The following is an 18,513-nucleotide window of genomic DNA, read 5'->3' as shown; positions in this document are numbered from 1 at the left end:
CATTTTTATTTCTATTTTATAAATTATTAAAACTTTTTTTTTTTTTTTTGCTTTTGTTTTGTTCATTATTATTTTTACAGCTTTAACATATATTTACACGTTTCACATTGAAAAAAGCACAAAATTTAAAAAAAAATTTTTTTTTATTTAATTTGTAAAATAACCTTTCAATGTTTTGTAACGTTGTTAACAGCCGAAGTGTAAGCAAAAAATTAGCGGTTGGTATCGGCGAGCACTAAGAAAAAAAAAAAAAAACCTTAATATAACTTTATGGTATTTTTTTATTTTATTTCTTTACACATTACATTATTTTTCATTACATTTCTTTAAATTTGATTAAAGCAAAGAGTATTCTGTCTTATTTTATTGGCATTTTGTTTGATAACCTAATATTCAGGGGTTGTAAACCTTTAAAACAAAAGTTCTTTAGAATCGTGAGAGAATCCTGATCTTTATTGTAAGCAAAAAAATTGTCATTCTCATTTTATCTCTGTATTTTTATTTATTTTGTTAGGGATTAAGATCAGGGGGTTAATATTGGGTTTAGAGGCTAGGAATTGTTAGGGTTACGTTATTGATTTATTTTTATTTATGATTATGTATTTTCTTTATTGACCTAATCAATTTTTATTTTATTTTTTAAAGTAAAGAATTTTATTTTATTTTTATTTTTTTTAAATCGTACTTGCCTCGGTGGATGCAGTATCGATCCGATTTCTGTCCCCCGGTGTCTCTACACTGAGTGCAAAGCTCCCTGAGCAGAGAACTGCCGACTGTCAGTCACCGCTCTCTGCTCTGCCCCTTCCTCGCTCACTGGAGCGCTGGGCCATGTAGGGGGCGGGGGCGGCCGACTCAGCCTCTCAGCATCTCACTGAGAGGCTGAGCCGGGTATCAGTCCAGGAACCTGGCGGATCCAGACTTTGCCGCAATGACGCGGTGCATGGACTGACATCTGCGATGTCAGCAGAAAGCGGACTTCAGCCCGCTCTCTGCTGAAAACGTGTCATAGAAGTGCAAAACGAACTGCACTCCTGCGATCCATAGGAGAAGTCCAGCCAAAACTCGTTACCTTCTACTTCTCCTTTTTAAGTATTGCATTTGAGCAGAAAAACTCTCAAGCGTGCAACAAAATTACATGTATTTCTTTTGTACAAAATACACTTCAAAAATACGTTTTAAACGTATACTAACCTTTTTATGCACACTTCTTTATATTTGAATTGTCTATCTCTTTTAGGCAAAAAATATGGAATGTAAAACTTATCATGTCGCCCCCAAGCCACCGCTTCCGCGACATTGAGAGGACAGCGGAGTACCTCCAGCCAGAGAAGTGCATCCCGCCCCCTGTGGATAACTCCATGGATAAAGTGTGGTTTATCAAGGATGGCTGCGGCATTGCATGTGCCGTGGTGACCTGGTTCCTGGTTTTCTATGCTGAATTTGTTGTCATTTTTGTTATGCTGCTACCATCCAAGGACATTATTTATAGCACAATTAATGGGATCATCTTTAACATTTTGGCTTTCCTGGCACTGGCATCACATCTGCGGGCGATGATTACAGATCCTGTAAGTATTGATATTATGGAATTGCTGTTTTACATATTTTTATGCATGACATGATATAATAAGTGATTACATTTCAGGTCTCTAAACCAAGGGTGTTAATTTCATTGCGGGTCACATCAGCATTATGGTTGCCCTCAAGGGGCTGGTTTTATCTGTAAGACTATATAATTTTATCTGGGGCTTTCTTTCTTGGAGAATAAGTGCAGAAACTCGGCCACGTGCCAGTTGTCCAACCCACCCCCGTAACTACTTTGAAAAGTGGGTGTGGCTAAACAGTGGGATAGTATCTTAAAGGGGCGATAAAAACCAGGAGTGTGTGTTTGTGTGTGGTTCGTGGGTGTGCTGCGCACTTAGTGCAGAGTTTGGAGGTGCGCCGCGGCCTGTCAACCTCTCACTTCCACCCCTTTGTGGCTCTGGCCTCTGCACCATTGTCCCTTCTCCCCCACCTATGCACACATCAGCCCTCATCTCTCAATCCCCTCCCCTTCCCACAAAAGCTTCCTCACGTTTCACCTCCCCAGCCTGGCTCTAGCACCTCCTGGCAATGTAGGCAGCTCTGCCTTTCTCACTTGCAGGGAGATTGGTCGGCACCTGTGCACACAGGTACAGATGGGGATCACAGTGCGGCCTACCACATGTTCTGCTCCACACTGCACCTACATCTCCCTTGTCCCCACCACGAGTGTAGGACAGCCAGGGATCTGAGAGCCACCAAGAGGAAAGCTGTCCCAGTGCAAGTGGTGAGCAGAGGGCAAGAGCCGGAGGTGGTGGAATAGAGTTCCACCACATTTCAACTGGAAAAAAAAATAAAAAGATGGGTGTGAGAGACGCAATGGTCTGGAGAGCCAGATTCATCTCTTGGGCCTTGTGTTTGACATGGTCCTAAACAAAATCTATACCTGTCTCATAAAAGTACCCTCTCCATTTTCTTTTGAAAGTCGCTGACCTGAAACAAGAATTTTCCTTCATTTCCTGTCCTATAATCAAAACGGGAAGTGTCCCCATTGGAAGATTTGCCATATATTACTATTCTGATGTCAACCCAAATTTGGAATTTTCTTTGACTTTCTCTTTTGATGATAATGGTAAATAGGACTAATAGAGAGGGTGAATCTCCCTAACCGGGGCACAGATAGCCATAAAAACTCCACTCTATCCAAAACAGAAACAAAAAAAAGTTTTGCCTTTAGCTTATACTTTAAAGCAATTCTATCACCTGTAAGTCTGTGCTATGTGAAATGCACGACGCTGATCTGCATGTGACCACAGCATGAATAAATAAAGTGCAAATTTTTAGGTGCAGAAATGTTGACTTGCCTTTTTGTGTAGCATTTAGAGTGTTGCAAACTGTATGCATGTAATCAGTTAATAAGCTTGTTTTAAAATATAAGTGAATTCTTGAGAATTCTGCTGCAAAGACATATTTACTGTCGGAGTGGAACACCTTAGTATATTTGCAGCTGAGAGCCTCACTTATCAGGATGAATGTTTACTCAGAAAGGCGTGTAATTCCATGTCATGGAAACGCATAGCTAATACAGCACCCTGTTGTAACATTTTGTGTCATCTTTATGAACATTTGCAAAGTTGCTTGTTCCTGTCTTGTGTACCCGGAGTAGTGAGACTAAAATTATTCCTTGCTCTAGGGTTGGTATGTACAATAGCAGATAAATTGGGAATGCAAACTCTCTCTCTGTCTCTGTCTCTCTCTCTCTCTGTCTCTCTCTCTCTCTCTCTGTCTCTCTGTCTCTCTGTTCTGTTCTCTCTCTGTTCTGTTCTCTCTCTCTGTTCTGTTCTCTCTCTCTCTCTGTTCTCTCTCTCTCTCTGTTCTCTCTCTCTCTCTCTGTTCTCTCTCTCTCTCTCTGTTCTCTCTCTCTCTCTCTGTTCTCTCTCTCTCTCTCTGTTCTCTCTCGCTCTCTCTGTTCTCTCTCGCTCTCTCTGTTCTCTCTCGCTCTCTCTGTTCTCTCTCGCTCTCTCTGTTCTCTCTCTCTCTCTCTCTCTCTCTCTCTCTCTCTCTCTCTCTCTTCTCTCTCGCTCTCTCTCTCTCTGTTCTCTCTCGCTCTCTCTCTCTCTCTGTTCTCTCTCTCTGTTCTCTCTCGCTCTCTCTCTCTCTCTGTTCTCTCTCGCTCTCTCTCTCTCTCTGTTCTCTCTCGCTCTCTCTCTCTCTCTGTTCTCTCTCGCTCTCTCTCTCTCTGTTCTCTCTCTCTCTCTCTCTCTCTGTTCTCTCTCTCTCGCTCTCTCTCTCTCTGTTCTCTCTCGCTCTCTCTCTCTCTCTCTGTTCTCTCTCGCTCTCTCTCTCTCTCTCTGTTCTCTCTCTCTCTCTCTCGCTCTCTCTCTCGCTCTCTCTCTCTCTCTCTCTCGCTCTCTCGCTCTCTCGCTCTCTCTCTGTTCTCTCTCGCTCTCTCTCTCTCTCTGTTCTCTCTCGCTCTCTCTCTCTCTCTGTTCTCTCTCGCGCTCTCTCTCGCTCTCTCTCTCGCGCTCTCTCTCTCTCTGTTCTCTCTCGCGCGCTCTCTCTGCTCTCTCTCTCTCTCTCTCGCTCTCTCTCTGTTCTCTCTCGCTCTCTCTCTCTCTGTTCTCTCTCGCTCTCTCTCTCTGTTCTCTCTCGCTCTCTCTCTCGCGCTCTCTCTCGCGCTCTCTCTCGCGCTCTCTCTCGCGCTCTCTCTCGCGCTCTCTCTCGCGCTCTCTCTCGCGCTCTCTCTCTCGCTCTCTCTCTGTTCTCTCTCTCTCGCTCTCGCTCTCGCTCTCTCTCGCTCTCGCTCTCTCTCGCTCTCGCTCTCTCTCGCTCTCGCTCTCTGTTCTCTCGCTCTCGCTCTCTGTTCTCTCGCTCTCGCTCTCTGTTCTCTCGCTCTCTCTCTCTGTTCTCTCTCGCTCTCTCTCTCTGTTCTCTCTCGCTCTCTCTCTCTGTTCTCTCTCGCTCTCTCTCTCTGTTCTCTCTCGCTCTCTCTCTCTGTTCTCTCTCGCTCTCTCTCTCTGTTCTCTCTCGCTCTCTCTCTCTGTTCTCTCTCGCTCTCTCTCTCTGTTCTCTCTCGCTCTCTCTCTCTGTTCTCTCTCGCTCTCTCTCTCTGTTCTCTCTCGCTCTCTCTCTCTGTTCTCTCTCGCTCTCTCTCTCTGTTCTCTCTCGCTCTCTCTCTCTGTTCTCTCTCGCTCTCTCTCTCTGTTCTCTCTCGCTCTCTCTCTCTGTTCTCTCTCGCTCTCTCTCTCTGTTCTCTCTCGCTCTCTCTCTCTGTTCTCTCTCGCTCTCTGTCCCTGTTCTCTCTCGCTCTCTGTCCTCTCTCTCTCTCTCTCTCTCTCTCTGTGTCCCCCCTCTCTCTCTCTTTCACTGTGCCCTCCCCTTTATCTCTGTCCCATATCTCTCACACCCTTCCCCCTCTGTGCCCCCATCTCTCTGTCCCCCCTCTCTCTGCCCCCCGTCTCTCTCTCTCGCTCTCGCTCTCTCTCGCTCTCTCGCTCTCGCTCTCTCTCTCTGTTCTCTCTCGCTCTCTCTCTCTGTTCTCTCTCTCTGTTCTCTCTCGCTCTCTGTCCTCTCTCTCTCGCTCTCTGTCCTCTCTCTCTCTCGCTCTCTGTCCTCTCTCTCTCTCGCTCTCTGTCCTCTCTCTCTCTCGCTCTCTGTCCTCTCTCTCTCTCGCTCTCTGTCCTCTCTCTCTCTCGCTCTCTGTCCTCTCTCTCTCTCGCTCTCTGTCCTCTCTCTCTCTCGCTCTCTGTCCTCTCTCTCTCTCGCTCTCTGTCCTCTCTCTCTCTCGCTCTCTGTCCTCTCTCTCTCTCGCTCTCTGTCCTCTCTCTCTCTCGCTCTCTGTCCTCTCTCTCTCTCTGTGTCCCCCCTCTCTCTCTCTTTCACTGTGCCCTCCCCTTTATCTCTGTCCCATATCTCTCACACCCTTCCCCCTCTGTGCCCCCATCTCTCTGTCCCCCCTCTCTCTGCCCCCCGTCTCTCTCTCTCTCTCTCTCTCTCTCTCTCTCTCTCTTCTCTCTCTTCTCTCTCTTCTCTCTCTTCTCTCTTCTCTCTCTTCTCTCTTCTCTCTCTCTCTCTCTCTCTCTTCTCTCTTCTCTCTTCTCTCTTCTCTCTTCTCTCTTCTCTCTTCTCTCTTCTCTCTTCTCTCTCTCTCTCTCTCTCTCTCTCTCTCTCTCTCTCTCTCTCTCTCTCTGTTCTCTCTCTGTTCTCTCTCTGTCTCTCTCTCTCTCTCTCTCTCTCTCTGTTCTCTCTCTCTCTCTCTCTCTCTTTCTCTCTCTCTCTCGTTCTCTCTCTCTCTGTTCTCTCTCTCTCTCTCTGTTCTCTCTCTCTCTCTCTCTGTTCTCTCTCTCTCTCTCTCTCTGTTCTCTCTCTCTCTCTCTCTGTTCTCTCTCTCTCTCTCTCTCTGTTCTTCTCCTCTCTCTCTGTCTCTCTCTCTCTCTCTCTCTCTCTCTCTCTCTCTCTCTCTCTCTCTCTCATTGCCGTGTACCAACTTATTTATTTCAGTTTGGGCACTCAGACTCAAAAAGGGTCGCCATCACTGGTATAGATCTTTCCCCCCACCACATAGGAGCCATATTCCAACTTGTCTTTTTTAAATTGCGAGCCAGATTGTCTTACACTAGAAGTCAAGTGTTTGCATGAAAAGCACTAAGTGCAGTCATTTGACAGACAAATTGTGGTGATGTCAGAAGTTGCCATACCTACTTAGGCTTTGTTTGCTTTGTAATTAAAGTGATACTAAAGGTTTGGTTTAAAAAAAAATAACAAACATATCATACTTGCCTCCACTTTGCAGCTCGTTTTGCACAGAGTGGCCCCAAATCTGGTCGCCTTCTGGGGTCCCTCGGTGGCTCTCTCGGCTCCTCCCCACATCTGATACCCCCCTTGGGAGAAGCGCTTTCCCGGGGGGTTACCTTACGGGCATGCTCCCGAGTCCAGAATTTGGTGTTCGTAGGAGGCCGAATGCAGGACTTGTCCCCGCCCCCCAATGCCTGCGTCATTGGATTTGATTGACCCCAGCGGGAGCCAATGGCTTTGCTGCTAGTAATCTATCCAATCAAGAGCCGAGAACCCCCGGGTAGAGAGGGAGCGCGTTCCTGTGGACAAGTTTGAGGGTTCAGGTAAGTAAGGGGGGAGGCGTAGGATGCCGGTCATAGGATGTATTAAGGTGAAAAAACACAAACCTTTACAACCCCTTTAAGACAAGTGCCCATTTGTAAACTGGTAATTATTTAGCCAATGCTTTAAGAAGAGACAATAAAACTAGCATTGGCACCTCTTGTTCTGGTGGTGTCAGTTCATGTGTGTGGTGTGTTGGGGCTGGTATCACGGTGGGAAGACAAACATACTTAAAAAAGAAAAAAAAAAAAAAAAAAAGATCCAAGCCTAGATTCTGGATGCCAAGGCTTCATGCAAACTGGACGTCTTTTCAGCTGCTCCAAGGAGTCTGGCAGGTTTTGAATTTTATTTTATTTTTATTTTTCCTTTCCTGCCCCTGAATGTGTCCATGCACACACAGGCTAGAGTTGCAGCTGTGGGGTTTTGGAAGAAAAGAAGTTTCTAAACGCACGTTAACGTTAGGTGCATTTAGCGCTTGAGCATTCATTTTATAGGGCCAGAATATGATATTATTCATCTGGCCAATGAAATGGATTAGCCCCCCAAATGCCTCTGCCAGGAGGAAAGACGTCTAGAGGATAGAGGGGAAAAGAAATGTTCAGTGTGCCTAATAAAGCAGTTATTAAAAATACATTTAACTCTAGCTGCCTTTTAAAAAAAAAGAAGAAAACAAGAAGAAAAAGGTTTCACATTTTTGTTTTTCTTTGACTTTTTTTTATTTTTTATTTTTTTATTTTTTTGCTGCATTGTGCAGAAAATTTTGTACCAATAGTGTGTGGAAGTTTTGAGCTGTATGAAACCCTGCTGATGCACTGTAGTTATTGTGCAATTCTTCTATAACTGAAGATAGTTCGTCATTGGATGATAATTAAGCCTCATGCACACTGAATATTTTTACAGCTGCTGTCTTTGGATATAGTCTTCTTCTTCTTCTTTGTTCTTTTTTATATTTTTTTTTTTATTTTTTTTCTGCAGTCAGTAAACCCTCCAGCATGGCATCCTGTGTCCAGGCACACACAGGCATTTTTTGGCAGGGGCCTTTTCTTGGGTTGTAAAAAGCAAAACAAAACCCAGATCTAGTGGGTTTTAAGGGTGTTTAAAAAAATAAAAAAGGAAATGCGAAGTCTGTAAACACTTGCTTTTAGAAGCATTTTTCATTGGCGCTTATGCGCATTTAGCAGGGTTTCTCTGCCCTCTTCTATTTTCCCACTGCCAAGTCCAGTTACTACAGCTTGAAAACTCTTGAGGCAGCTTAACACTGTATACAGCATTAACACGTGTTTAGCTGTGTTGGGTGTTTTACAGCTGTAATGCTGCTGCGCCAGAAAGCACTGGCCCTGGTTTTTTTTGTTTTGTTTTTTTGCATCTTAATAACCCCCTATGCCACTTGCAGCTCCTAAAGCCCATGTGTGCATGGACACATAGATTAACTTTTAATCTATGTGTCCATGCAACTTTTTTTTTTTTTTTCCCCTCTTTAAAATCTCTGAAAAATGCTGGCTATTTTGCGTTTATGAGCGTTTTTGAGCCATAAGCTTTAATGGGAGTATAGTTTTGCTAAAAAAAACACAAGCGCTACTGCAAAAAACGCTGCAAAATCATTCTACAGCTTTCTACAGCTAACGCTACTAGTGCTTTTTTTTTTTTTTTTTCTAACGTCCAGTGTACATGAGGCCTTGGGGTGATTCTGCAGGAAAGGGTGACTGCACAAAACGTCTAGAGCTGACGAGCTCCCATCAGAGAGAGTGGGCTGAAAGCCAGAAGTAGCTATTTGGTATGTTAGACTGTTCTTCCAAGATAAGAGATTACTATTTGTGGGAAAGCACTGCCCATAGACATGCACATTGCATACTTGGTTCATCCTGACTTTTGTATGTGATAATTCTTTAGGGGAAAAAAAGTTCAGCAGTTGGAGTGTTTCCCACTTCGCATCAAGGGAAATTTTTACATTTTTCAAACTAGTTAAAAATCAGCATTTATTTTATTTTTTGCTAGAAAACTACTCAAGACCCTCAAGCACTGGGGTGAGTTTACTAAAGGCCAATTTACAGTACACTTTGCAAGTGCAGTTTTACACACCTTAACCAGAGCATAGTAAATGAATTAAAGCTGCTGACTTCCATCATCCAATCATGTGCAAGGAAACATTTGTTTTGTCTTCTTCTTCTTCTTCTTCTTCTTCTTCTTCTTCTTCTTTCTTTCTTCTTCTTCTTCTTCTTCTTCTTCTTCTTCTTCTTCTTCTTCTTCTTCTTCTTCTTCTTCTTCTTCTTCTTCTTCTTCTTCTTCTTCTTCTTCTTCTTCTTCTTCTTCTTCTTCTTCTTCTTCTTCTTCTTCTTCTTCTTCTTCCTTCTTCTTCTTCTTCTTCTTCTTCTTCTTCTTTCTTCTTCTTCTTCTTCTTCTTCTTCTTCTTCTTCTTCTTCTTCTTCTTCTTCTTCTTCTTCTTCTTCTTCTTCTTCTTCTTCTTCTTCTTCTTCTTCTTCTTCTTCTTCTTCTTCTTCTTCTTCTTCTTCTTCTCCTCTTCTTCTTCTTCTTCTTCTTCTTTCTTCTTCTTCTTCTTCTTCTTCTTCTTCTTCTTCTTCTTCTTCTTCTTCTTCTCTTTCTTCTTCTTCTTCTTCTTCTTCTTCTTCTTCTTCTTCTTCTTCTTCTTCTTCTTCTTCTTCTTCTTCTTCTTCTTCTTCTTCTTCTTCTTCTTCTTCTTCTTCTTCTTCTTCTTCTTCTTCTTCTTCTTCTTCTTCTCTTCTTCTTCTTCTTCTTCTTCTTCTTCTTCTTCTTCTTCTTCTTCTTCTTCTTCCTCTTCTTCTTCTTCTTCTTCTTCTTCTTCTTCTTCTTCTTCTTCTTCTTTCTTCTTCTTCTTCTTCTTCTTCTTCTTCTTTCTTCTTCTTCTTCTTCTTCTTCTTCTTTCTTCTTCTTCTTCTTCTTCTTCTTCTTCTTCTTCTTCTTCTTCTTCTTCTTCTTCTTCTTCTTCTTCTTCTTCTTCTTCTTCTTCTTCTTCTTCTTCTTCTTCTTCTTCTTCTTCTTCTTCTTCTTCTTCTTCTTCTTCTTCTTCTTCTTCTTCTTCTTCTTCTTCTTCTTCTTCTTCTTCTTCTTCTTCTTCTTCTTCTTCTTCTTCTCTTCTTCTTCTTCTTCTTCTTCTTCTTCTTCTTCTTCTTCTTCTCTTCTTCTTCTTCTTCTTCTTCTTCTTCTTCTTCTTCTTCTTTCTTCTTCTTCTTCTTCTTTTCTTCTTCTTCTTCTTCTTCTTCTTCTTCTTCTTCTTCTTCTTCTTCTTCTTCTTCTTCTTCTTCTTCTTCTTCTTCTTCTCTTCTTCTTCTTCTTCTTCTTCTTCTTCTTTCTTCTTCTTCTTCTTCTTCTTCTTCTTCTTCTTCTTTCTTCTTCTTCTTCTTCTTCTTCTTCTCTTCTTTCTTCTTCTTCTTCTTTTCTTCTTCTTCTTCTTCTTCTTCTTCTCTAAGCTCTGGGGGGAAATGAGTGCAAGTGCACAGTCTATTTGCCATTTAGCAAAGCCACTCCTATATGGTTTCTGAGGCCTTGTCAACATAATAAGCAATTGTTCAGTAAAATATAAAAGGATAGGGTTGCAGCAACTAGGTAGATACCGAATGTCAGGACTTAAAATTGTGCTAGCCTGTGAAATGGCAAAAAACTACAATACCTACACATTTTTTCTTTCTTTTTATAGATTCCGCTTTAACAACTTAAGGCTTCTTTCTGAGATCTTTTTTGCTTACAAATTAAAAACTATTTTATTTTATTTTTTTGTCTAAAAAAATACTTGCAACACCCTAGAGAAAAAAATGTCCGTCAATGAAATACTTGTCCGTCAATGAAATACTTTCTGTCACACCGTATTTGCGCAGCGATCTTACACGTGCATTTATTTATTTATTTTTTTTAAATACACTTTTTTTTTTTAATAAAAAAAAAAAGACAACAGTAACGTTAGCCCATTTTTTTTTTTTTTTATATTGTGAAAGATAATGTTACGCAGAGTAAATTGATAACTTGATACCCAACATGTCGCACTTTAAAATCACGCCCGCTCGTGGAATGGCGGCAAACTTTTACCCTTAAAAATCTCCATAGGAGTTTGAAGTTCAGAGGAGGTCTAGGGCTAGAATTATAGCTCTCGCTTTACCGATCGTGGCGATGCCTCATGTGTGGTTTGGCTACTCACGTATGCGAGACAGAGGCCACAACATCCAGCATACAATTGATTCAGCATTGTATGCTGGATGTTGTGGCGTGTTTCTGACCCTGCTTCTAGACAAACATAAGGTAATTTATTTACCGCTCCTGGCCTCCGTCTCGTACAATATACCCTTATTTACAGGGATTTCCTCACTAGGCTCCAGTATGCTCACGGGTCTGGCCTGGTGCTCAGGGCACGAGAGATAAATGGGTTTACCCCTCGTTTGAAGATACCAACCTACAGTCTCTTCTTTACCACATACTCTCTATTTTGCCTCGCCTACCCTGAGTTAGAGGTCCCACTGGCATACCTGTCACATGCGTTTTTGTCTACAAGTTTTAATGTTGATGAATGAAACTCTGAAAATTGCTTCACCTTTCACCATTGTTATGAATTCCTCCTTTTTTCTACACCCTTGAAGACGGAATCCCGAAACGCGTTGAGAGTTAGGAGGTTCTATCATATGTGATCTACATGGTGATATCATTTGATTGTGCTTAGCTAATCATTGTTTCATGTTCATTTAATTTTTATTATGTTAAATTTGAATAAATAATTTTTTATTTTTATTTTTTTCTGATTATTGTCTTATATACGTTGCCTAAAAAGTCCGCTAAGGGGGAAAAAATCTATTCTTCTCATGTTGTAACTTTGGATGTGGCACACCAAATGGCACCGTTTCTGCCAGTCATCTTTTCTCTCTCTTGTAATAGAAAAAAGCATGATAGGACCTCTTATATATGAGATTTGGGTTCAAAAAGACCTCAGATCTCATATTTACACTAAAATGCAATAAAAATAAAAAAAATTGTCATTTAAAAAAATGATAAAAAAAAAAAAATGGCCCTTTTTAAGAGCTGTGGGTGTAGGGGGGTTTTGACGTCTCTCCTGCCACTGATTAAAAGTGATCTCGTGGTGAATCCACCACAGAGACCACTTTTTATCTTGTAGCGGACCACCCGCTGAAGAAGGGGATACCGGGGTTATGGCATCTAGCTGCTGCCATAACGATATCCTCCTTCAAACAGCTGATGTAAAACTGCGGCAGGCGGTCCGTAAGTGGTTAAAAGCCTTTACATGTGATCAGTTTAGAGGTAGCCCTGAATTATGGTGCTAGAATTATTACTCTCTCACTCATGACTCATGTTCATGACTCACATGTGGTACAGTCACTGTATACACATACACAGCTCCTATGCATGTGCTTGCTCACATGTGTATACATGGGGTGGGGAAGCTTTAATTATTATTATTATTATTATTATTATTTTTTTTTTTTATGTATTTATTTCTTTAAGTTCTTGCTATCACAAAGGGGCTGACAGGTTCTCTTTATGGAGACATTGAGGGTCTATTAGACCCTCAATGTTTTCGCTGCCCTTTACAAATCATACTTGATTACCTGCCTCCCCCAGTGGCCAGTGAAATTAATAAACTAAAAGAGGAAGTGATAGAGTGAAGCGTTTGGGTAACAGACCTGGAAATACTGCCCCATTGTTTGTGCCAGTGTGAGGAATACTGCCCCATTGTTTGTGCCAGTGTGAGGAATACTGCCCCATTGTTTGTGCCAGTGTGAGGAATACTGCCCCATTGTTTGTGCCAGTGTGAGGAATACTGCCCCATTGTTTGTGCCAGTGTGAGGAATACTGCCCCATTGTTTGTGCCAGTGTGAGGAATACTGCCCCATTGTTTGCCAGCGTGAGGAATACTGCCCCATTGTTTGTGCCAGCGTGAGGAATACTGCCCCATTGTTTGTGCCAGCGTGAGGAATACTGCCCCATTGTTTGTGCCAGCGTGAGGAATACTGCCCCATTGTTTGTGCCAGCGTGAGGAATACTGCCCCATTGTTTGTGCCAGCGTGAGGAATACTGCCCCATTGTTTGTGCCAGCGTGAGGAATACTGCCCCATTGTTTGTGCCAGCGTGAGGAATACTGCCCCATTGTTTGTGCCAGCGTGAGGAATACTGCCCCATTGTTGGTGTCCTTGGGCTGAATAGTGCAGTTTCCCATTTTTCCAAAACATACATTTTTTTTGCTGTTCCCCTTTGTTAAAGAGAAGCACCAGGCTCCTTCATTCAGTTTAAGACCCCTTTCACACTGAGGAGTTTTTCAAGCGCTTTTGAGTTAAAAAAAAGTAATCATCTGAACCAAATGGGGTGCTAAAATATTTAAAACTGAATAATAATATACTAATACTACTATGGGTGGGTGGTGGACTCACAGCAACAATACCCCCCCCTATTAAAACAACTCGGGGTGGGGGTGGACACAGCAACCCCCCCTTCCAGATCAGCTCAGGGTGGCAGAGCAGACTCAACACCCCTTCAGCCTCTTCTCACACCAGCTCATGTGATTGGGCGGTGGATACCATGCCAACCCACACCTCCCACCCCCTTATCACCAGCTCACTTTAGGCAGCGGAGGATATTGCCATTGCAATCCACAGCCCCCTCCCCCAGGCAGTGGCTGCCTGGCTCTAGCCTCAGATACAAACACACACACACACACACACACACACACACACACACACACACACACACACACACACACACACACACACGGGCGGGCTTCCGCTAGGAAGGTCTGGAGCACTATGGACACAGTTTGCAGTTGCCGAACCACGTTGTCCGGACCTAGAATGACACACGCACAGGCCTGGCTAGGCAGCGCAGCAGTGGTGGGAGGAGCAGGAAGAAAACAGTGACAGACTGGACCAAGCTAGTGCACTGTGGGTGTTCCGACTGGAAAAAAAAAAACGACCAAGGCTCTCGCCGCTCTCGGAAAGTTGTCACCCGACCTGAGTGTGGAGCCCACCCCCACAACGCCCATAGAAAAGTGCATCTTATGGAGCGAAAAATACGATACACAGCAGCTCCAAAGTTTATATAATCCCTTGCTCCTTAAAGCAGAGCTTTACCCTCAGAACAAAGTTCCCTCCTCTTCATTCCTCCTCCCCTCTGCTACACAAACATTTCCCTCTTCTTTTTTATTTTATTTAACTTCCTTTTTAGGCATTTTTTGGCTCCACCCCCATGCACGTCACTTGCTTAGGCAGATGACGTGCACCACGCCTCCTCAGTAATGCACATCTCATATATAAGTAAGAGGGGGCCTACCTAGTGGCTCGTCATTGAGAGGCCTGTCGATAGAGCCGGCAGCCTCCCCATCTCGTCACACTAAAACATGGTGGTGTAGACCTGAGCAGTAGAAGGAAAGAAGAGGATCTCAGTAGGACAATGCTGGATCTGATACGTGGGTAAGTATCTAAACTGTGCAGAACACTCAACCTAGTAAGCGGGGGTTACATAAAAATGGACAGGGGGAGGTTTAAGAGCAGCTTTAAAAGTTTCTTATGGCTTTTAGCCTGGACTGACTTGGCTTCACATTGAGTTCTCTACTTATTTGTCTACCCTGTGTATATATAATTATAAAGTATATGATGAATGCATTTATTTTTAGGGTACAGTTCCAAAAGGAAATGCTACCAAGGAATTCATTGAAAGTTTGCAGCTGAAACCAGGGCAGGTGGTTTACAAGTGTCCGAAATGTTGTAGCATCAAGCCGGACAGGGCTCACCACTGCAGGTACTGCTTTACCTTACCATTACTATACTACATCATTATACTAAAGGGATGGAATGTCTTGTTATGATGTAATACATCTTTGATTAATGGGGATTAGCAAATCAGAGCTCCCACTCTAATTCCAAAGAAGATTTAAAGAACACCAGACACAATTCGAATTTTGCTTGATAAATTATATTCAGTATTTGTATTTCAGACACACCCTAAAGGCGATCAGAAAATTGCATCTATGACTGACGCACACCTTTTTAAATATGATCAGAAGATTGCATCTGGTTAACACAGAAGATATTTATAGAACTACTTGTGTTAGGCTTGATTCACATCTTTGTATTTTTTTGTGCTTTTTTTGTATTTTGCAGATTTTCACTAAAGCCCATTTACGTGGTTCCTATAGAACAGGGGTCATCAACCCCCGGTCCGCGGCCCACTACCGGGCCATAGCGTCTTTGCAACCGGGCCGCGGCAGACTGTAAGACACCGGTGGATTGAGAGGAAAGCGGGCGGGTGAATAAGAGCAGCGGGCTGGCGAGCAGAGATTACATCTCTCTCTGCCCGCCTAGCATCCCCGCTCTTCCGCCCTCACAACGTGCGGAATGTCGGCAGTGCGGCGGGGAGCAGAGAGATGACATCATCTCTCCCTGCCCGCCTAGCATCACTGCTCTTCTGCCCTCACAGCATACAGAATGTCGGAGGTGCGGCGGGGAGCAGAGAGATGACATCATCTCTCACTGCCTGCCCTCATTTAAGAAAGACCACTGAACCAGTGTCACCAATGCAGTGACAATCCTCATCTGGTGGCACTGGCTGGTGATATGGCAAGTGGCATTCCTCAACTGGTGACAGGCAGGTGATGTGGCAAGTGGCATTCCTCAACTGGTGGCAGGCAGCGTGGCAAGTGGCATTTCTCAACTGGTGGCAGGCAGCGCAGCAAGTGGCATTCCTCATCTGGTGGCACAGGCAGGTGATGTGGCAAGTGGCATTCCTCAACTGGTGACAGGCAGGTGATGTGGCAAGTGGCATTCCTCAACTGGTGACAGGCAGGTGATGTGGCAAGTGGCATTCCTCAACCGGTGGCAGGCAGCGTGGCAAGTGGCATTCCTCATCTGGTGGCAGGCAAGCGTGGCAAGTGGCATTCCTCATCTGATGGCACAGGCAAGTGACGTGGCAAGTGGCATTCCTCATCTGGTCGCACAGGCAGGTGATGTGGCAAATGGCATTCCTCAACTGGTGGCAGGCAGCGTGGCAAGTGGCATTTCTCATCTGGTGGCAGGCGACTTGGAAAGTGACACGCTCAGGGCTCCCACTGATTCTGCATTATGGTGAGTTGAACTATTTCATTTATATTACAATGTAATATAAGAAATAATGCGCTTCAATCATTCTGACACCATACCAACCATGGTGCCATGATGACTGAAGTACCAACAGCCGAACACCAGCTATTGCCCGATAAATTGCCGGCAAAATTCGCTTACCCCCCCCCCCACGCAGCCGGTCCCCGGGGCCAAAAAGGTTGGGGACCACTGCTATAGAACATGTTCTGTAGAGCAAATATGCAAAAAAGCACTAAAAATGCATAGCTGTGAATCGAGCCTAAATCCAAAATGGTTTTACTTTTTTTTTTCTTTTTTTTTTTGTATGGATTAGGAAAGCATTGGAGCCCATCAGTCTTTTCTGTTGTCAGAGTCCCCAATGGGACTAATTGCCCTCGCTTTATGTTTTTATGGAATTGAGGATAAATCCAAAAAAGTTGAATAGAGGGGAAATCTTCCAATAGGGAGGTTGACTTGTTTTGATAACAACTGGATCAGATTTCCATTTCTTTGGAAAGATTTTCTCACTTCCTGCTGTGCCTGTGAGACAAATGTCAAATCACTGACCAGGTTTTAAACCTGGAGTCCACCGGACTCCGCCTTTTTTTTTTTTATTTTTTTTTTTTAAAGCCAGCAGCTACAAATACTGCAGCTGCTGACTTTTTTAAAATAGTGACACTTACCTGTCCAGCGCGCCCGCGATGTCGGCACCCGAAGCCGATCTCTAGGTCGTCTGTCGGGTCCTTCCGCCGCCATCTTGGGTATGGGAATCAGGAAATGGAGCCTTTCGGCTTCATTTCCCGGTTCCCTACTGCGCATGCGCGAATCGCGCTGCGCAATAAGGACGCTCCCCGCTGCCTCTGGGATCTGTGTGTTTCCCAGCAGGCAGCGGGGCACTTGCGGGAAGGGGCGGGCACTTGCGGAAAGGGGCGTAAGTTACGCCCCTTTCCGCAGAGAGCTATCCCGGAAGTGGGTGCAGTTACCTGGATTATCCAGGTAACTGCACCCCCCCCCCCCCCGAAAGGTGCCGATTGTGGCACCGGAGGGGGGGAGGGTTCCGATGAGCGGAAGGTCCACTTTAGGGTGGACCTCCGCTTTAACCATTCTCTACTTTGCCCAAAGCTAAAGGGGGGGAAAAAAAATGTTTTATATTTTGATTTGGTGTAACTTTCCATGGGCTCCTAGGTTCACACACTGGGCCGTATTGACCGTTGGGAGCAAGTTACTAAATCCTTTAAATGGGCCCATTATCTTTCAGACTGGCTTTTAAATATAACATACTGTATATGCAAGTACCTTTTAACATAGCATTGCATTAATGTAGGTAGAGGAGGGATCCTTTGTTCTGGTCAACACCACATTGTTATTGCCTAAACAGCTATTGGTGTCGCCTTCCCAGTCTTTTGTATTCCAGATGCTCAGAATGATTATTTTGGTCATGTCAGTAAATCAGTCATACCAGGCCATGATATTTGCAAGCATAACCTGATATTTCTATAATTAGTTTTTCTCATCAGTAACTTTCATGATATATATATATATATATATATATATCTCTATTTAATTCCAAAAGGGTGTGTTTTCAATACTTTTAGTGAAATAGATTTAGGCACTGCCAGAACAAGTTATGATTTATTACTTTTTTTTTTTTTATATATACATGAGAAACTAAAAGCCTTGTCTACTAATGTCCTAGATATCAACACAAGGAACTGGCTAGAAAGTATTGGCCAGAGGAAGTCTCAAAAAATTTAACAAAATCTGGGTGAATAGGTTTCTTGCCACAACTCCTGTGAGCAACCAAACTCTTGTCTGTTTTTCCCTAAGGCGATCTGACCTTAGTTTCTCTCTTCTCATACAGCCATTCCATTTTTGATATCTCTTAAAATCTAGTCTGCACCGGATGGGTATTCCAGAGATGGCTAGGGACTTGGGAAGGACTAAAGGAATGGTTTTGCTGGGGACATGGATGGGTGGAAGGGGCTGATGGGAAGTGGGCATAGGAGTCAGAGGAATCTGTGGGGGGGCAGTGGGTAGTATGCGTCAGGGATGGGCAGAGCGAACAATCCACAAGCCTGATGGCTGTGTGGATCTGCGCTCGTGCAGGAAATGGAGGGAGGCATGATATGAGAGAACTGCCCATAGTCGGGGATGCGGCAGAGTAGATGGGGCTGAGGTCTGTGTGTGACAGCTGGCAGTGGATGGGAGGAACGGGATAGATGGAGGAAGAGGGGGGAGGCGGGGGTCCATATTGACAGCAGGTGGCTGAGGGGAAGGAGTGGGGCATTGAAGGAAAAGGGAGAAAGCGTAGTGACAGCTGGTGGGAGAAAGGTATGACTGAGTTGGGTAGCGGAGCGAATGACCAGACTGGGGACGAGGATCAGTGGCAAGGGGGCAGAGCGAAGGGGAGGGTGGTGAGGGGCTCCTCTCTCCCCCCCTCCCCATTGCATACCGATCCTCAGCCCCAGTCTTGTCATTCCCCTAGCATGGGGGAGATCATTGACCCAACTTATTGATTACATATACATCGTTTTCCTGCATGATTTACCTTTTGAAAGGATCCATGCCTCCACGCTTTGCGACCTTGTCAAGTAAAGAATGTTATCTGTCTATTGTATGTTTTTTAAACTATTTTGTACTAAGGATACATTTTATAATTCAAGCCTCATGTTATGCCCACAAAGTCAACCACTTTGAACCTTCCTTTCAACCCTTTTTATCGAATAATTGGATGTTGGCATAGTGGGGGTCCTCCTTCTTCTTTTTTTATTTTTATTTTTTTATCCTTTTACCT

At 43.9% G+C, this 18,513-nt stretch overlaps 1 protein-coding gene across 7 annotated transcripts in view; it reads left to right on the top strand.

Annotated features, from left to right (window-relative positions):
• ZDHHC3 (zDHHC palmitoyltransferase 3) overlaps positions 1-18,513 on the top strand; it is a 96,902-nt gene that overhangs the window by 30,205 nt on the left and 48,184 nt on the right. For 6 of the 7 annotated variants that reach the window (XM_077491579.1, XM_077491580.1, XM_077491576.1 and 3 more), the window contains 2 exons: positions 1,238-1,568; positions 14,279-14,403. In XM_077491579.1, the coding sequence (XP_077347705.1) occupies positions 1,266-1,568; positions 14,279-14,403 (428 nt within the window). In that variant the 5' untranslated portion in view covers positions 1,238-1,265. Of the gene's footprint in view, positions 1-1,237; positions 1,569-3,042; positions 3,220-14,278; positions 14,404-18,513 lie in introns of those variants that run through there. The other variant, XM_077491583.1, reaches the window with a different exon arrangement.

Source organism: Lithobates pipiens, unplaced genomic scaffold (assembly GCF_037356315.1).
Source record: "Lithobates pipiens isolate NorthernLeopardFrog02 unplaced genomic scaffold, aLitPip1_a1.2 Scaffold_19, whole genome shotgun sequence".
NCBI lineage: Eukaryota > Metazoa > Chordata > Amphibia > Anura > Ranidae > Lithobates > Lithobates pipiens.
Note: the sequence above shows the minus strand (reverse complement) of the source record. Positions and strands in the feature narration are given on the sequence as shown.